Here is an 18050-nt window from a genome sequence, read left to right as displayed (position 1 = left end):
TCTGCCGGTTCAATACGGAGTAGACAGTTGGCTATCTCAGTCACTCATGTCCGCTGAAAGCAAAATTTTGCTCCCTGCTCCTGTCTCGGCTATCTTGGAAGCTCATTTGTCGCCAGGCCGGGATGACTCAGAGTGACAGCGACTGACAGAAATCTCATGACCAAGTAGTATAGTAGTCAGATCCCAGCACGGCACAATAATACCTAAAGACTAAGGAAGGACATAGGGTGTGGCGGCACTCGGGACATTTGGACCAGACGTATCAATCAATAGAAGAGATGCTAAGTGCTAGCTTGAGCTCCTATCTAACTGGTCAATGGTCCCTGCGACCGTCTGCAACAACTGTCAATCCCCGGCGCTCAGGGAGCAACCTGACGGCGCAATACGCAGTACTTGAGCCCCAGCGCCAGCCTGAATGCCGACTGGAGTCCAGAGGCTCTGTACTGCCTGGTCTGGTACCAGCACTTGAGCTCTAGCGGCAACGGCACTCGACCCGACGCTTGGCCTTGGTTGTCACTGGTCCGTCCATGTATCTTCTAGCAATGTTCCCACCCAAATAAACATCAACATCACCAGCCCCGGCTTCCTTCTGCCTCTGTCAATACTCTTTTGCTGTGCTTCCCCTTCCTTTTCTGGGCACCAGTCTCGAGGGTAATGGCTGGCAACAAGAAAAAGAAGAAGCCCGCTGCTAACCCGGCACGCGGCTTTGCCACTACCTCGATTGCCTCCAAACCCCGGCCTGAAGTATCCGACTCGGAAGCAAAGCCGTTGGCCGATGGTGTTTCTGGCGCTTCTGCCCCTCCATCCAAGGAAAATGCCCCGCCATCCGCAAAGTCCACGACTGGTGATGGTCATGGTAATATTGCCGCCCGGCAGAACAGCGAGGACAAGCCCTTGAGCCCCGAAGAGTTTGAAAGGCAGCTTGAAGAATCCGAGCTGCAGCTCCTCGTCGAGAAGCATTCCCAGAAAATCAAGCGTGATGCCCAGCGACAACGAACTCGACTAGAAACAGACCGACGCCTGCTCCGTAGCCAGGCTGATCTGGTCAATGCTCCAAAATGGTTACCTCCAGACCTGGTGGAACATATTCTCGACCTCATCAAGGCAGAGATGAGGTTTGCCGGGTCAAGCTCGTCATCCGAAAATGTTGGCACTGGAAAGCTTCCGTCCGAGGAGGACATGATTGTTCGGCTGTGGACCTTGCGCCAGACCTTGACCGCTGCTGGATTTCCCGAGGCACGAGTGGAAGCTGTTCTTAAACACATTTTGGACATTGCCACCATTGTTTCTTCTTCTGTCAAAGACTCCATCTGGGGCCTGGATGAGGCCTTGGAGTGGCTTGCCCGAGAGTGCCCTGCTGAGGAACTTCCCTTATACGAATTCAAGGGCAAGCCTATTCCCAGAGGTATTTTCGACTTTGCGGCCTGTAATCCATTGCTGTAAAAATGTCCAAGTCCGCGCGCTAATACAATTGACAGATACCCCTACAGATACCCCAAACGCATCACGCCCCGGTACTCCCAAGCCTCAGTCACTCAACTCCGGCAAGAACAAAGCAAATACTCGAGGAAGCAAGTCTGCATCACCAAGTAAAAAGCTTGTCATGACATACGACCTAGACATAGAGCCCGAAGATCTGATACCCGAATACGTTTCCGCAAGAGCAAAGCATCTTCAGCTCAGCCGTAGCGTCAGGCCAACCGATAGCCAGGACAAGACACAACTAGAGATTGCTCAGCTCGAAGCTAAAATGAAAAAGATCGAGAGTGACGTTCTTTTCGACAAGTTCAATGCCGACCTTAAGTGGAAATCCGAGAAGATCCTTGTCGAAAGACAACTAGCTGCCGCCAAAAAGGAAGCACAAGCTGCGGTGGAGGAACTCAAGTCAAAAGCAGAGCAATCACCAGAAGCCAATGCCGACGATAGTGTAAACGATGAGGCAGATCGTATTGCTGCGGAAATTTTGGCTCAAGAAGATGAAGATAGCGACACCATTGCTGGACTTTTTGCATCCCTCCCACAGAATGAGGTGGATCCAAACACGGGTAAAACGCAGACTGTTATAGCCGCTGCAGATGGTACTAAACTTGTCCTCCGAGACTTTGGTAAATGGACAGGAGTGGGCCCTAGAAGAGTTTTGGAGGACTCTTGTCGCTCCAGGTAAGTGCCGAGCATTTCTCTAGCCCTTTTCTTGATCTTTACTTATACCATTTGTAGAGACCCCTCTGTCAGAATTACGTATACTGTAGTCTCTGAAGCGACATTTGCCAGCCGTCAATCCGTTGATATTTGGTGGACAAAAGCTCAGGAGCTGCCTCACGTCTTGCCTAATTCTGATGTCGAAGTCGCCGCTGACGCGACGCACTTCACCTTCACAATGAAAAGTATTGCTGTGTCTGATACCAAACAATCCGAGGCTTATGTCTCCACTGTGGCCCTTTTCCACATATTTAACGGTAATTCGAAGGATGAGAAAGTCGGTCTAAGACTACCCCCTGTTTGGAAAGACCTTTGGTCAGAAATGGCAGAAGCGAAGAAGAACTATGTGGATGCTCAAGATCGCGAAGCAGTGAGGTCGTTGAGAACCATGGTTCGCCAACGACAAGATCAAGAGCTAGAAGATGGAGTTATTGCCTTCCGAGGTCGTGGAGCAGCTAGAAACTCACCGGATTCGACACAAAATGGATCTTTGGATCGCTCAAGGCTCAACACTGCTGGTGTAGAATCGTTGCAGAGAATCTGGTTTGACAAAGCTCGGGGTGAAAAGTTCCAATCCATGTTGGTAGGTCATGTTTTCCCCGTTGAATTTTCTCAGTCGCGTTTTCACTTCAAGCCTAACTATGACCCAGAAATTCCGAATGCAGCTCCCCATGTGGCAGTTTCGACCGCAAGTCCTTGCGGCTGTTGACGACAACCAAGTCGTCATTGTCTGTGGAGAAACGGGATGGTATGTGGCCGTGATATATCCCACCCCTACAGCCGGGGCTAACATGACAATTTTAGTGGCAAGAGTACGCAAGTACCTGCATTTCTGCTGGAACATGAACTATCTCAAGGCAGGCACTGCAAAATATACTGTACAGAACCTCGCAGGATTTCGGCAATCTCTCTGGCCAGGCGCGTAAGCGATGAACTTGGTGAAAATAAGGGTGATTTAGGTACCAACAGATCCCTTGTGGGATACTCCATTCGTCTTGAAGCCAACACATCTCGGGAGACGAGACTGGTCTTCGCTACGACTGGTATTGTTATGCGAATGTTGGAGGGATCTAACGATCTACGTGAGGTTACACATTTGATTCTTGACGAGGTTCACGAACGATCTATCGACAGCGATTTCCTTCTCATCGTCCTCAAGAGGCTCTTGACGAAGAGAAAAGACCTCAAAGTTGTGCTTATGTCTGCCACAGTCGACGCCGAACGGTTCTCGGCATATTTGGGTGGCGCACCAATTCTGAATGTACCTGGTCGAACATTCCCAGTGGATGTACGCTATCTGGAAGATGCTGTTGAACTCACAGGATACCGGCCGAGCGACTCCCCTGAGGAGAAGATGGTCGATCTTGATGATGACGTTGTAGAGGGAGAGGGCAACGGTCCAAAGAGTGAAATCTCTCCGAGCTTATCGGCCTACTCTCCGCAGACGAGAAGCACTTTAACTCAATTGGACGAATACCGCATCGACTTCGACCTAATTTTACAGCTCATGGTGTGTATTGCCTCGGATGAGTCCCTCGCATTTTACAGTAAGGCAATCCTAGTATTTTTGCCAGGTATTGCTGAAATTCGAACTCTCAACGACATGCTCCTTGGAGACCCGCGATTCGCCAAAGACTGGCTGGTATACCCTCTCCATTCTTCTATTGCTACTGAGGACCAAGAATCGGCCTTCCTCGTGCCACCGCCAGGAGTGCGCAAGATTGTGCTCGCCACCAACATCGCCGAGACTGGTATCACAATCCCGGATGTCACTTGTGTTATCGACACCGGAAAGCATCGCGAGATGCGTTTTGACGAGAAAAAACAGCTATCTCGACTGATTGATACCTTTATTTCTAGAGCCAACGCGAAACAAAGACGAGGCCGTGCTGGTCGTGTCCAAAATGGTCTCTGTTTCCATATGTTCACAAAGTATCGGCACGACTGCATTATGAGTGACCAGCAGACACCTGAAATGCTTCATTTATCTCTACAGGACCTGGCTATTCGCGTCAAGATTTGCAAGATTGGCCGGATCGAAGAGACACTTAGCGATGCGCTGGATGCTCCATCTGCTAAGAATATTCGCCGAGCTATTGATGCATTGGTAGATGTTCGTGCCTTGACAACAGCCGAAGAACTCACTCCTTTGGGCCACCAGCTCGCGAGATTACCTCTTGATGTGTTCCTGGGTAAGCTTATCTTGTTGGGCACAGTATTCAAATGTCTCGACATGTCTATCACCGTTGCTGCTATTCTCTCATCCAAGTCACCCTTTTCTGCCCCCTGGGGTCAGCGTACACAAGCCGATAATGCACGAATGGCCTTCCGTCGAGCAGATTCCGACCTTCTCACCATATACAACGCCTACCTTGCCTGGAAGCGAGTATGCCAAGTCAACAGCGGCGGGGGCAAAGAATTTCAGTTCTGTCGCAAGAATTTCCTCAGTCAGCAGACGCTGGCCAATATCGAAGACTTGAAGGGCCAACTGCTTGTATCCCTAGCAGACTCGGGCTTCCTCTCCTTAACAGAGGAAGAGCGCCGTACACTGGCACGTCTTCGATTCGCACAGGGTCGTCGGCGCCAGCAAAACTTTTACGAAGTTCCTCGACGAGTCAACATCAATAGTGAAAATGACTTGATTTCCTCATCGGTCATTGCCTGGAGCTTCTACCCCAAGCTTCTTGTTCGCGATACACCCGGTACGAAAGGTCTCCGTAATATTGGCAATAATCAGAACATCAGTTTGCACCCGTCCTCCGTGAATAGAGGCTTCTTGGACATTAAATGGCTATCCTACTATCACATTATGCAGTCAAAGACGTGAGTGTCCCCGTGCTGGTTCCGTGTGGAGAAGTCACTAACAGCTGCAGTGTTTATCACGCGCATGAAACCACTGCGGTTGAACCATTTGCCATTGCCCTTCTTTGCGGCGACGTCCGCTGCGATGTATGTATGCCCCTTCACAGTTGTCCAAATCGCCTTCAGTATCTGACCCGCACCAGATGTTCTCGGGTGTAATTGTCCTCGACGGTAACAGAGGACGCTTCGCCCTACCGGACTGGAAGACTATGCTCGTCCTCAAAGTCCTCCGTACTCGACTCCGCGAATTACTTACTCGTTCGTTCAAACAACCGGGTAAATTACCGACTGCCCAGCAAGAGAAATGGCTAGAAGTGTGGCAGAAGTTGTTCACGCAAGATCAGAGAGACGATGGGAAGAGCAGTGGTGTATCTGTGGCTGTGACTAAGGCATAGGTTGCGAAGTAGCTTAGTTTTGATGCACTGGGATCGGCGAATGACTACTGTCACAAGGATTCCTTCACGATTGGGACATATAGGATATCATACATAACATAGACATAGACAACTGATGGCTCATCAGAGGCAAAGACTTGATTCACAAATAGAATCCCGCATCACACAGCAAACCGTCAAGTAGTGTTAGTAGTCCATGCCTGACAGCGATTCAACATATCTTTCCCTAGACTGCACGACATAACCATGGTATAGATACGCAGCTCCTACCCTCATGTCATAATTAGGGTCTCGCACCCTACCCATTGCTAATTTACAAATTGATACATGGAAAGAAGGGAATCTACTCATCCTTCATTCTCCTTTTTGCCCGCCAAAAACATGGCTTTAAAGTCAGCATTACTCTTTGGCCCACCCTCCTTCTCCATAGGTTCGGACGCCGTCGCCGTCGCTGTCGCAGGCCGAGGTGCAAAACCTAACCCCCTTTTTGGACCAGGTCTGCCGACAGGTCGTCTCGTAGCCTGCGGCGGAGCCATAAGCCCCTTTGGCCTGCTTTGTTGCACGGGCTTATTGCCAGGTTTATTCTGACGTAATTCATCGGGGGATCCTGTACGAAGCGTATGCCCCTCGTACTCCATGCTATCGAGCTGAAGGGCCGCTTTGCCGGCAGCGGCTGCGTCTGCGAATTCGATGATGGCGCCCCCGTGGCCCGGCTGGTGGACGAGTTTGACAATGGAGCCCAGAGGCTCGACGAGAGCTTTGACACGCGCGTCGTTTACGGTGTCGGGGAGACCCATGAGGGCAATAGTTCTGGCGGCTATTTCTGAAGACGATGGTTTAGAAGGGCCCTCTGCGACGGCGTCGCCCATTGCCTGGTCGCCTTCGGCGTCATTCAATGAAGACGGGGCAGGCGAGGCTGATGCGTGTTGGAATTCAGTTTTAGCAGATGGTTTCACCTTGCTCTCCTTTGAGAGTTCGACCTTGAGAATCTGAGACTTGAACTTGGTGTTATTCAGTTCTGCAACTGCCTTTTCAGCTTGATCCTTGGATTCAAAGTCCAAAAACGCAAAGCCGCGATTCTTGCCCGCCATGTTCAGCGGAATATTGACCCGCTTCACAGTCCCGAATTGACTAAACACAGAGCGGATTTCGGCTTCTGTGGTTGACAAATCCAAATTGCTGATGTGGACTTCACGACGTTCTGCGATGGCGCCCTCACGGTTCTTCTTGCGGCTAGGGTCGGAGTACTTTGCTAAAAGACGGTATTTGCCTTCCAGGAGCTTTCCCTCTTTAGCAACAGCTTTGGCGGAGGCATCTCTGTCGCGGAACGAAACGTAGCAAAATCTGCGGTGCGTGTTGACCTTAAGGCTTGGCCAGCGGATGCTCAGGATGTCACCACAGTCCTTGAATAGGTCGCGTATGAATTGGTCGTCGGCAGCGGGAGGGAAGTTGGCGACGTAGACGGTGAGGTCATGCCCCGGCTGAACAGTGATTTGAGACTCGCCAAAATACTTGGCGTCTCTAAGGAGGGCAGACTGCGCTTCTTCTGCCGAGCCAAATTCGATCAAGGCCGTGGTGGATTGGCCATCTTCTTCTTTGATGAAAGCGGTCAGGTTATTGATATGTCCGTAGGGCTTGAAGTATTTGCGAACTGCGGTTTGCGTAGCGTCTGCCGGTAGATGGGTAACAATGATGGTTGAATGTTCTCTATCTCTCTTGGGGGTTTGCCCATCAATCTCGGAAATTTCGTCACCATTCCTTTGGCGTTTACTCGCATTCTCTGCGTCGTCTTTTAGGTCTGTGAGGGACTCGCGCTTCCTCTTGGGCCCGCTCGGTGAGGATGAAGCATCTGCAGTGGACACGGACTGTTCGTTGGCTTCGAACCCTTCCCCCTGAGCTTGTGTTTGGGCTTGAGCCTGACTTTCGTAGTAGGCAGCATACTGCGCAGCCTGTTGCTCCTCCTGTTTCTTTCGGCGGTATGCAAGAATCTTTTGCGTCTTGTTCACAAAGTCATCTGCCTGCCGCACTGAGGTCGGGAGCTCGTAATTGTTGCAATGTTGCTGATACATTTCGAGCACCCTCTCTGGCCAATCGATAGTCTTGCGGGTTGCAGCGGAATACAGCACTGCGGTTGCTATCGTAGGGACATGGAGGCCGCCGTGCGGTGATACATCTTCGCCATGATTCTGCTTGGAAAATGCGAGCATCTCCCAAATGTAGTAGTTGAACCAAAAGTCGTAGCTGTCGGCGTGAACACTTCTATGCTCAAGCTTTTTCCACTGTACCCTGGCCTCTTCGATTGCGCCCTTCTTCTCCGTCAAATACTGAATATAGAGGCGTTCCAGTCGATACTTTGGGTCACCCTGGAATTCTTTGCCATAGAGCCTTTTCCCTGTGACTTCAACGTCTTCAATGGCAGCCCTTAAGCCAACCTCTGCGACGTCGGCAGCCTCATCAGAGGCGGCTGGTTCAAGTGCCGTTCTCTTCAGAAACGCGCACCAAGCACCATACATTTCAATCATACTCTCCATACCGTTCTTGTACAGTTGGTTATTACTTGTAGCAGTGTGCTTGATAGACTCAATATCTGCAAATGCCAGGTTTGCCTCCTCGGCGCATAGAATGTATCTGCTCCAAAGCCGCCCTGACCACGGGCAATGAAGGACTGACCTGCGGGACGCATCTAGCAAGTGATCAGCCGCAGACTGAAAGTCAGACGTCGACGAAGAGAGGAATACGATGTAATCATGCCAGGCGTCCTCGTCGGTCGCAAACAATCCGGTCAGAGCTCTGTCGAATAATCCAGCGCAAATATTCCGATTTATTTCGGCGCCGTCTTGGCGTCTCTTCGTCCCTCGCACCTCCCAATCAAGATATTCCCGTAGTTTGGCCTTTTGTGCTTCGACATCGCCGTTACGATGGGCTTGTTTCAGTTGAAATTCAAATGGATCGCGTGCTTGGATGGCTTTCTTCGTAGCCTGGGCGTTAGCGGTGATTTCTTGCATGGACTTCTCCCATTCCGACTGATTATACTCCGATAGAAAGCCCGAAAATTTTTGTGCAGTTTCCTCCCAGTTTAAGTGTGGCGTAGCTAAACGCTGGCGGTAAAGATGGGTGATGCGACGGAGGCCCTCTGGGGTCTTGCTCTTGACAAACTGTTCCTTTTCAAAAGATATCCAGAGATCCCAGAGCTCATGACTATCGCTCAGGCGATATTTTATCGCCTCATAGCCTTGCTGCCACAGGTCCAGAGCAGCCCCGAAGGAAAAGACCTCTCGACCTAGCATCTGTTCCTCTTCAGACCAGCCAGCGTCGTTGGAGTTGCTGCTTTCCCACAGATGCCAGAAATAGGTGCAATAGGCCAGCCACAGACGCATGCTTCCGGGCTCATCACCGACGGCGCGCTTATACAGTTCGACGACATTGACGCGCTGCTCGAGATCGGAGGCGGTTCGAGTGGTCTCTTGGATGTAGGCAAGCCAGGCATCTTCGCCTACGGGGTTGGCCATTGTCGCTGTGACTGGACTCGCACAACAGCGAACATGTCCCAATGGTAGAAGCCAACGGAAGGTCTAGCTATGGAAGGGTCAGACTGCACCAGGATCGTGATGTGGTGATATGGCGTGATGATACTAGAGTGGATAACTGAAATGGTGCCGCGATCCTTGCTTGTGCTTGTCTTTGGGCTGTGAGCTCTTCTGAAGCTCAAGTGCTTGAGCTGCCAGCTGCCAGCTGGCCAGGACAATGGCAAGATACTACCGTGCTCTTGTCCAATCACAGCATGCTTATGGCTATGGATGTGGGGCATCTTGAACATGGACAAGAGGCAAAACGTATTTAACCAGGTCAGGTACCTGACTATCGCCTTCTCTGCTATACTACAGTACAGTATGTTAGTGTATACTTCTCGGTGGGCAAAATACATACTAGAAATGCCGAGTTCTGTCCCCGTTTCTCATGGAAGAAGCATCGATGCTCGTCACTGTATGAAAATCGCTGCTTCAATTCTACTCCCCTACTCTGTAACATCAATCAACATCCATCAGATCTCATTGCCGTCCATGTTGCCCTTGCTTGTGTTGCCACGAGCCAGTGGCAAAGACTCCGTGCTCCTCCTACTCTATGACTCCGATGCCAACGCTATCTGACTCGAGTAGACTGCCGACTGAGACAAACGCCACTCTATATGGATGTTTCTAAGGAACATGTCATCCGAAATCCGGCGTGCGGAGCGGAGCGTGTAGATGTCTCGGGCGAAGTGCGGAGAACACGAGCACCAATTCTCAGAACAGTTCAATTTGTTTACTAGGCATGCGGCGCGCTGACTCATGTCCCAATCACCAAAGACGCACTCTTGGCCGCTTCTTTTCAGCTATTTTCTGCGATCCGCCCGTGGGTATCACCCTACCTGTTACGGTAGGTGAACATGTGCTGAAATCGGGACGGCAGTGTATGACGTACTCGGAGACCCCTTTCAGCCATTCGGTGACTTGGCTCGGGCTCTTTGGCTAGCGACTCTAGCTAGTGGTTTGTTTTTTACATTGTCAACCGTGACTACGCACGTCAGCTCCGACAAACCGCGGTAGGGGTTCATAAGTTCTTTTAACTGTAAGTTGTGTACTACTGTTCTTGCGGTACTGAGACATGGACGATGCTAATGCTGAGGCCGCGGGCTGATAGCAAGTTGTTACCCTACACACTAGGAGAGACGGATTTCTACCCTTTCTACCCCAGCCATGTTTGTCATGGTACGACTGAATGCGGGCAAAATGTTGAGATATGTGAGAGTTGAATACAAAAGCAAAGACTCAGTTCCCTAAGCGATGAATTACGGGACGCCCCAGCGCCTCCGGTAGGTATCAAGCTACACCCCTCCTTCGAAAGATAGGGTAGTGGCCAAGTTCCTCTGCGATCTGAACTCAGGTCCGGTGGACGGGGTGTCCGCTGAACATATTTCAGACGAAGCTAACTACCGAGTTATACTTGCCGCTAGCACCAGACGTTTTGCAAAAAAACTCTATTCAGGAATAGTCTCCATTGCCCAACGGGCCTAAACATTTTGCCACCAAGACGCTCAAGCTAGCATTAACGAAATTGTACCGGATTACAGCAAAATCTATCTCGCTTCAAGCCTAATCTCAGTCACCCGAAAGTGATTGCGGCATGTGACCGGCCTTCATGTATCAGCTTGTTCACAGGACTTGGATTCAAGGTATGGAAAAACCGCCGCCGTACGGAGCATGGAGAATATTTGGCAGTGTCTTAAAACGCCACCCATCCTTCCGCGGCTCCATCACCGGGACTAGGCGGACGGGAAGTGCGCCGTACATCGAATAGAACTTGACATATACAGCTGATATGATACGTCGATTTTGGGTGAGTCTTTTCTGGTGGCGCTTGCAAAGTATTCGCGTATTTACGGAGTTGTGACATGCTGCCCTCCCCCTTTGTTTTCCCCCTTTCTTTTATGATATTACCGCCATATGTCTGTTGGCTCGCAAGCAATGCCAAGAATCACAACACGTCATATTACGGCGTGCGGTTTTTTATACACTCACCAACAAAGCAAGCAGCACAATGACCAACGGCAAAAACGGGATACACGATGCTATTCTAAACCTTTGAGAAAGCAAAAAAAAAAAAAAAAAAAAAAAAAGAAAGGCCAAATATTGGGAAGCGGCTACGTCAGGGCCTTGTCCGGCCCATTGGCACACTTCTTCGTAAGCCAATATTTGTGCCCCGTTGAATTTGCCGGGTCGTGTCATTGTTTTGCCCTTGCTTGCCCAGAGGAGAATCAACTGTCGCGGCAAAAGATACCCGGAGGCACTTGGAGTTTGAAAATCGAAGGAGCCATGTTTTTTTTTATCCCAGATTCAATCGCGTTTCCAGCATTGGTGTCAACATTGTTGCACGATCTTGCAGCAGAAACCCCACCATATGCAGCGAAACGCAATCCCCAGACATGGACCTTGATCAGACGAGAGTTTCCGGGCTGCCGCCACGAAACCATTGGTGCAGCAGAAATACCCGTGCTGCCGGGTTCCAGCAGCCAAGCGGCGCCAAGACTGACCACCACTTGTTCCTCGATGTCGAAAAGCTTCTGCAGGGACATGATGGTGAGCACATTTGCCTCTGCTAGAGTCCGACTAAGAAAGTAAAGGATCCGGGCTAAAATCGCTGTCACTGTACAATAACGTTCATTCTCTGGCCATCGGGGTCTGGTTCAATGGTACCACAGCAAGGACAAAGCTGGGATCTACACGGTGGGTGTGCTCTGTACATCATATCCACATGCGAGAATATCGGAAAAAGTAGTCTGGGTTCGCCTGGCAGCTGTTAGGGACGAAGGAGATGGCAGAGCAAGTCGGAGGAAGGGTTTGCCTGAAAGCCACCCCGCAACTAGTTAAAATGGTATAGGGACTAACTACATACATACTGTAGTGTCTGGGAGCTGGATGGTTGGGCGGCCACGTTGTTTTCCGACGCCATGGGCACACGGACGGTCAACAAACGCCTGTGCGTTGCGTTAGGAATCTCCCGTTGCCGTTTGCGTCTCTCGACTCTTGTCGGGGTCGGCAATGTGGGCAAGGTTGGCTAGTTGGTTAGTTTGGCTTGGGCTGTCGATCAAACCCACATACTGCGGACTTGTCTTCACAATATGCACGACGACGGAGACTTTATGGCTGTGCCGTTCTTCGGCCTGGACATTGTACATCAGCAAATAAGGAGTTGTTATGTCGTCTTTGCCATTTATTGTTTGTGACACCGCTGCGACAGGTTGCAACAACTAGGCCGTAACGACAAGTTCTGAACCGACAACCCGTCCTCGCAACATACAGTTTGTCTCCTCGAAGATTGACAACAGCACTATAACCAGCTAGCTTCCATCACGCTCAGTTCACGCCGCCTGAACAGTACGGAATACAGAGACAGACTTATATCGTACTACTTGGTTACTATTTCGAATTTATAAACTTGTATTTAGTGGCGCATGGACCCCTCTACACTACCTCGTCCTTGGCGTGAGTTGCGCGGCTTTTGTAATGGTGAGTGGAGAATCACTTTTGCGGCCTTGGCGACGAACTAATACCGCCACCAGTCGGATCGTTAGTCTGTGTTCCAGCCTAGGCGATCGTTTTTATTGCAGAAGGCGAGCCATGGTGGGCAGCCTGATCTTCTGCTTGTCTGGTTGTCCGGGTGCCTGGTTGTTCTGGCTGGACATGCATGCCATGACTACGCAACCCTGCCCGTGGCGACCAGCAACGTCTCTTGCCTTGTAGCGAGCACCACGAGGGTCTGTGTCCAGAGTATAGAGATTCTAGAGAGCCTTGGAATCAAACCGGATAGGTTGTTGCTGGTAGTTGAGCGCTGGCGGCTGCCGAGCCGAGCAATTCACAATCCAGCAGTACCCCTGTGCAGCGGTCCTTGAGTCCTACAATGCTACATTTGATACAAGAATATTGACGACTTGTTGGAGCCCTGGGCCGGCCGTCCAGAGCTGAGAAACACTAACATTGTACCGAGTTTTGGGTTGTTTCCCAGGAACCTCCCTCCTTCGACAATGTCCCACATCAAGACTCCAAGACACCGATCCGCTTCTCTGGAGTCTCTGCCTTCAACCCTTCCGCCCCGATTGGTTTCCAGATTTGCTAGTGGACAGAGCACCTGGGAAGCCCGGACAAGGGTCATATCCCACTAGACAGGACAAGACGGCGATCCACTTCTGGAAACCTTGTCGACAACCTCCTCGAGGTCAGTCTGGAGAGAGGCGAACAAAGCAGAGCTCTAGTACTGTAACCATGCATAAACGTCCTAGTACGCCACCGCCCTCTATCAGACTACCTAGTCTCCTTCCATCTGAAATTGAGCTCCGAGCGCTACCAGAGGCGCAGGTCTAAGCTAGGAACCCATGCGCAAAGAGCACGCGCTTCTCCAGTTTCTCGTTGGACTACCAGCTAAACGGGCTGTCATGGCCAAACAGGATTACGGACTGAGGAGGGTCTACACGTAGTTGACTGACCCATGCTTGCTCGTGGCTTGTTCTCAACATCTTATGGTGCCAAACGGTTTGACCATCGAGGGCTAGGGGTTCCGCTCTTCATCCATCCGAGTCCCTGTCAGCCTCTCTTTAACATCCCATTTCTGCTCTCGTAGGGACATTGGCCTTCTTTTCCTCAGATATTTAATTTTCTGATCTTGGCATAAGACCACCACCATTATCGCTCCCTGTTGGCAAAAACGATGAGCTATCAGCGCTTTGAGTGGTCTGGGGATAGACTGGCCCACGTTGATAGTTTTCGGGACGGTCCTCTGCTGCCACCCAAGGACGCCTTCTCGTTTGACCTAAAAGAAGCCCTCGAGCTTCCACCATCTATTCCAAGCTCCCCTTCTGCTTCTACTCTCTCTGTTACAGCAGTGAACAGATCCTTTGAAGGTGGACCGCCATCGGTCATCAACAGGCATCCACACTTTCTTCAACAACACCAACAACAGCAGCAGCAGCAACACTTCCAACAGCTACACGACCAACGGCAGTTGCAAGCATCTCCTGCGCACCTACAGCGCTTCACCTCTCACAGGGGATTCAACATGGCGTCCACACACAAGGCCCAGGCGCAATGCCTTCAACTCTGTTCCGAGGTCGCTAGTGCATGCGATAGGATTGCGGAAAAGATGTCCGAGTACGCAGGGTTGGTGAAGCACTTCCCACACGGATTCGGCCCCTTGGCCCGTGACGTGCTCGACACTTGTCAGGTTCTCTTCTACATCGAGGCGGGCCTTGGCGAGGCCTCTCGAAACGACCAATCCCCTCCCCCTTGATATGATTACCGTACTAGAGAAGAAATTTCGATCGGCACAGATTACCTTCCGTTCTCTTGACCATGTTATAGCCAAGTTGCTCGAACATGAAACCAAAGGCGCCATGGGTCGTATGCGCCGCGGCTTCGGTAAGATGTTTGGAGACCACAGCCTCGAGCGAATGAACGCAGCTGTAAACAAAACGCGAGATGAAATGAAGGTTGGCGCTCTCATGTTCCAATTCAAGCTTGGTGCTGAAAAGATGGAGAGCGAGCTTGGCATCGGATACATTGGTCTTGCCTCTGCTCTGGACGGAACTGAGTTTCGACGCCAACGTGCCGAATCATTGGCGTCTGAGGAGAAAAGCTCGGCATACCGCGGCACAACCAGGGTTCCGTCCCAACACCGAAGTGTCGATGATAACCACGTTGCTATGATCACAGAGTCTCCGCTGCCTCTTCTGCCACCCATCCCCAAGGCGGAGCTGTCGCCTCACTATGGTCACGACTCCTCCCATGGAGACAGCAATGGCTTCACCTCGGTATCAGATTACGGCCATCTTAGCCCTGGAGTAAAGAGATACACCTCGAGCTCCGCCGCAAGCTCTTACGATGGACATCAGTCGAGACGAGCAACGGGCCAAGATAAACTCAGCGCGTTTGAGGAGGAAATTGAAAACAGCACAGCGTTGAATGAGCTTGTAGAGGATGTCAAGTCTCGCGAGCTAGACAGCTCCAAAGTACTCAAGCTAGACAGCGAGCCATTTGGCATGCCTCGCCGAAAGCCTCGCACCAATGCCGACGCGGATAGACCAAATGTCAAGCAGGTTTTGGTGTCTGCGGTTCGTGCGAGGGACCACAAGCTTCTTTTACAGCTTCTGGATCGGGGTGTTTCTCCCGACACTGGCATCGAAGCTCACGCTCTCAACGAGGCCATCTTCTCCCATGATGCCGAGAGCATTCGCATGTTGCTTCTGTACGGCGTGGACCCCAATGCCACCGACAAGCATGGTGTAAGCCCACTTGTTGCAGCGGCAGAGAAGTCATATCTGGACGCTGCCATTGCGCTTGTCAAGTACGGCGCAGATCCCAACATGTCTGTCGGTCCTGAAAAGGACTCACCGGTTTCGATTGCCGCTGTCGCCAACAATGTCAGCTTTACACATCTGCTTCTGATGTACGGCGGAAAAGCAAAACAGTCCTTGTCAAACGGCGACACTCTTCTCATTGGATCCATCAATAAGAAGACTCCCAAGACATTGATCGACCTGCTTCTCAACTACGGGGCTGACGCCAACGAGAAGAGCAGAGAAGGTAAAAGCCCCCTTTTCCAAGCAATTACCAGTGGTAGAGCCGACATCGTAACCTCCCTCATCGAGCACGGCGCCAACCCCAACAACCCTGGGCCCAAGCACATGCTCTGGCCAGCCATCCATGAGCCGGCCTGCTTGCAGGTGCTCCTCGCCAACAAGGCAGACTACAGGAAAGCCCCTGGTCTCATGGAGCTCGCCACGAGTATCAACAACCTGGATGTCATCAGGATCCTCCTCAAGGCGGGCGTCGACCCCAACGCCAAAAAGGACGGGGTCTACACTCCCCTGTGTACAGCGATCCGCGACAACCGCAAAGACATCTTTGACCTCCTCCTTCGAAGCGGTGCTGATCCCAACGTCCCCGCCAGTGAATACCCATGTTTCAAGTGCGTCACTCACCACCGAGAGCAGTTCCTACCTGCTCTCGTCGCCGCCGGCGGCAACCTAAACTCCCCCAAGGGCATTCTCGAGACGGCCGTGACATCCAAGAACGGCCCGGCCCTGAAATGGCTCCTCGACCAGGGCGTCGACCCCAACGAGAAGACGCCCAAGGGCCACACAGCGCTCACCAGCGCCATCCGCGACAACCACATCGGCTTCGTGGACACGCTCCTCGCGCGCGGCGCAAACCCCAACGTCCGAGGCGAAGACTGGCCCGTGTGCATGGCCGTCCACAACCCAGACCTGCTATCCCGCGTGCTGGCCGTGCTGGCCGAACCCCGCGCCTTCAGGGGCGTCCTCGAGCGCGCCGTCTGCGCCAACCAGCTCGAGTCGGTCAAGCTCCTCCTCGCCGCGGGCGTGTCCGTCGAGGACAAGAACGTCGGCGTCTTCTCGCCCCTGACATCCTCCATCCGCGAGCTCCACAAGGACATCTTCGTCTTCCTCATCAACGAGGGCGGCGCCGACGTCAACGCCCCCGGCGAGCACCTGCCCATCGTAAAGGCCCTCCGCCGCTGCGCCACCGAGGCCCCCGAGGTCATCGACATGCTGCTCGAAAAGGGCGCCGACCCCAACAAGATGTACAGAGGCTGGAACGGCATCATGCAGGCCCTGGAGAACGGGGACGCAGACATGCTCAAGAAGCTGGCGCAGAAGTCGGGCGTCGACCTCGACGTCAAGGACGAGATGGGCAGAACCGTCACCGAGATTGCCATCTCGAGGCGGTGGGAGGAGGGTGTCGACATTCTGCTCGCACACGCCAAGTAGACCTTGCCACGAATTGTTTTGGTTTCCTTTGTAGCAAATGTTTTGGTTTGGAAAGGCGAGCTTGTAGGCTCCCACTTTTGCACTGATACCACGGGTGTACGATATACATAATCATTACCATGCGAGGCAGTTTAGCCCTCTTGGTCGCTACGGAATATAATTTGACACATGTTGTTGCTAACGCAGTGCACAATGAGGAATTGTGACTTATAGACCGACATATTAATATACTTTCGTTGACATTCATGACACATTTCGAGATCAATTTACCGTGATCAACATGTTTATTCAAGACATCTCTACAACGGCACTCTATTGCAACACGGGAAAGTCTTGCACACAGACATCGATCGAACCCATGTTTGAATAAGCCAGACGGGACATTGCGGCAGCGGCTTCAACAGGGTCTCATCAAGGTGTTTCGCTTGATATGAGTCCATGCCTTTTAGTAAAACGCCTCGTCTTCTTTTTCCACTTTTACGTTTCGATCAGCATCTACCTTTGAGTTACATTGCGACCGTTCCTTGACGTCACATTCAAAAGTCGCACGAGTACAACTCTGCGCCGTGAGTCGTCGAGTTGCTTCGGTGAGCTTGACATTCGGTTGACGCGTTTGATCGCCGCGGATTCTATTCGTTGATAAATCTCAACCCCGCCTTGTGTAGGGGTACACCTTGGATGAGATACTGAACCCTAACCCTTGGAACCTGGTTTCGTGGCATCTACAACCCGTTAAGCTTGTGTGTTGTCTCGGGTCAACAAAAATTTGATTAACGGATGTAGCAGTCCGCACAAGGCGATCGGCATAACCCCATGCAGAGCAACACCCGACCAATCCGTCGCTTGACCAAAAACAACAACAAAAAGGTTGTGCTTGTTACAGATTCATTAGGTCTGTGGCACTCGGGCTATTCTTAGTCACATGTATGCGCTGTCATGAATAGGGAGCTCGTAGCTGGGCACGTGTTTTTCAAGATACTTATATCCACCACCCATCGCTAGGATTGTAAAGCAAGTTGTGGGGTAAACTGATTCTGGTACGTACTTTGCATGCAATATGCTACTTCTCTACTACCTGCTGCAATTAAATTGAGTCTGGTCTACAGGTAGTAGGTATGGTAAGCCTATTCGGCAACCGAGCTGTGCTCAACAAACTCTACATGTAATACCGTGCGCAATAGAATAACTTGAAAGAAAGTAGCCGCCTTTGTTCGCTTTATGGTTTCAATCCGTTTCTGAGCATCGTATTATAGTCGCCACCCTGATGCCAAAATGAA

General features: G+C 51.4%; 5 protein-coding genes across 6 annotated transcripts; 3 read left to right on the top strand and 2 right to left on the bottom strand.

Annotated features, from left to right (window-relative positions):
- The first annotated feature begins 512 nt into the window (after nt 1–512).
- Nucleotides 513–9140, top strand: J3458_004988 (uncharacterized protein). 2 transcript variants are annotated; one of them, XM_066118542.1, is made up of 7 exons: nt 513–1405; nt 1479–2160; nt 2218–2782; nt 2850–2947; nt 3004–5022; nt 5073–5148; nt 5205–9140. In XM_066118542.1, the coding sequence occupies exons 1-7, from the start codon at nt 655–657 to the stop codon at nt 5454–5456; spliced, it is 4443 nt and encodes a 1480-aa protein (XP_065976062.1). In that variant the 5' UTR covers nt 513–654; the 3' UTR covers nt 5457–9140. The 2 variants fall into 2 exon arrangements, with proteins under 2 accessions (XP_065976062.1, XP_065976063.1); XM_066118543.1 differs by having other exon boundaries at nt 513–2160.
- PRP24 (Splicing factor) lies at nt 5804–8965 on the bottom strand (the record flags this gene model as incomplete). The annotated part of the gene is made up of 1 exon (XM_007808937.2): nt 5804–8965. The coding sequence occupies one exon, from the start codon at nt 8963–8965 to the stop codon at nt 5804–5806; it is 3162 nt and encodes a 1053-aa protein (XP_007807128.2).
- Nucleotides 9141–11058: 1918 nt separating the features above from the next.
- On the bottom strand, nt 11059–12455 carry J3458_004986 (uncharacterized protein). The gene has a single exon (XM_066118541.1). It carries the CDS (start codon nt 11566–11568, stop codon nt 11251–11253), a length of 318 nt encoding a protein of 105 aa, XP_065976061.1. The 5' UTR covers nt 11569–12455; the 3' UTR covers nt 11059–11250.
- Nucleotides 12456–13697: 1242 nt separating this feature from the next.
- Nucleotides 13698–14276, top strand: J3458_004985 (uncharacterized protein; the record flags this gene model as incomplete). The annotated part of the gene is made up of 1 exon (XM_066118540.1): nt 13698–14276. The coding sequence occupies one exon, from the start codon at nt 13698–13700 to the stop codon at nt 14274–14276; it is 579 nt and encodes a 192-aa protein (XP_065976060.1).
- A 103-nt stretch (nt 14277–14379) lies between these two features.
- J3458_004984 (uncharacterized protein) lies at nt 14380–16773 on the top strand (the record flags this gene model as incomplete). The annotated part of the gene is made up of 1 exon (XM_007808936.2): nt 14380–16773. One exon carries the CDS (start codon nt 14380–14382, stop codon nt 16771–16773), a length of 2394 nt encoding a protein of 797 aa, XP_007807127.2.
- Nucleotides 16774–18050: the final 1277 nt, after the last annotated feature.

Source organism: Metarhizium acridum (genome assembly GCF_019434415.1).
Source record: "Metarhizium acridum strain ARSEF 324 chromosome Unknown scaffold_31, whole genome shotgun sequence".
Lineage (NCBI taxonomy): Eukaryota > Fungi > Ascomycota > Sordariomycetes > Hypocreales > Clavicipitaceae > Metarhizium > Metarhizium acridum.
The sequence above is the reverse complement of the archived record's forward strand: the minus strand, read 5'-3'. Positions and strand labels throughout refer to the sequence as shown.

Excerpts from the sequence above, each read along its gene's own strand:
- J3458_004986 (XM_066118541.1), bottom strand. The coding sequence starts at position 11,568 with ATGTCCCTGCAGAAGCTTTTCGACATCGAGGAACAAGTGGTGGTCAGT.
- J3458_004988 (XM_066118542.1), top strand. The coding sequence starts at position 655 with ATGGCTGGCAACAAGAAAAAGAAGAAGCCCGCTGCTAACCCGGCACGC. Across the intron at positions 1,406-1,478 it reads GGGCAAGCCTATTCCCAGAG|ATACCCCTACAGATACCCCA; the intron begins GTATTTTCGACT and ends TACAATTGACAG. Across the intron at positions 5,023-5,072 it reads CACATTATGCAGTCAAAGAC|TGTTTATCACGCGCATGAAA; the intron begins GTGAGTGTCCCC and ends TAACAGCTGCAG.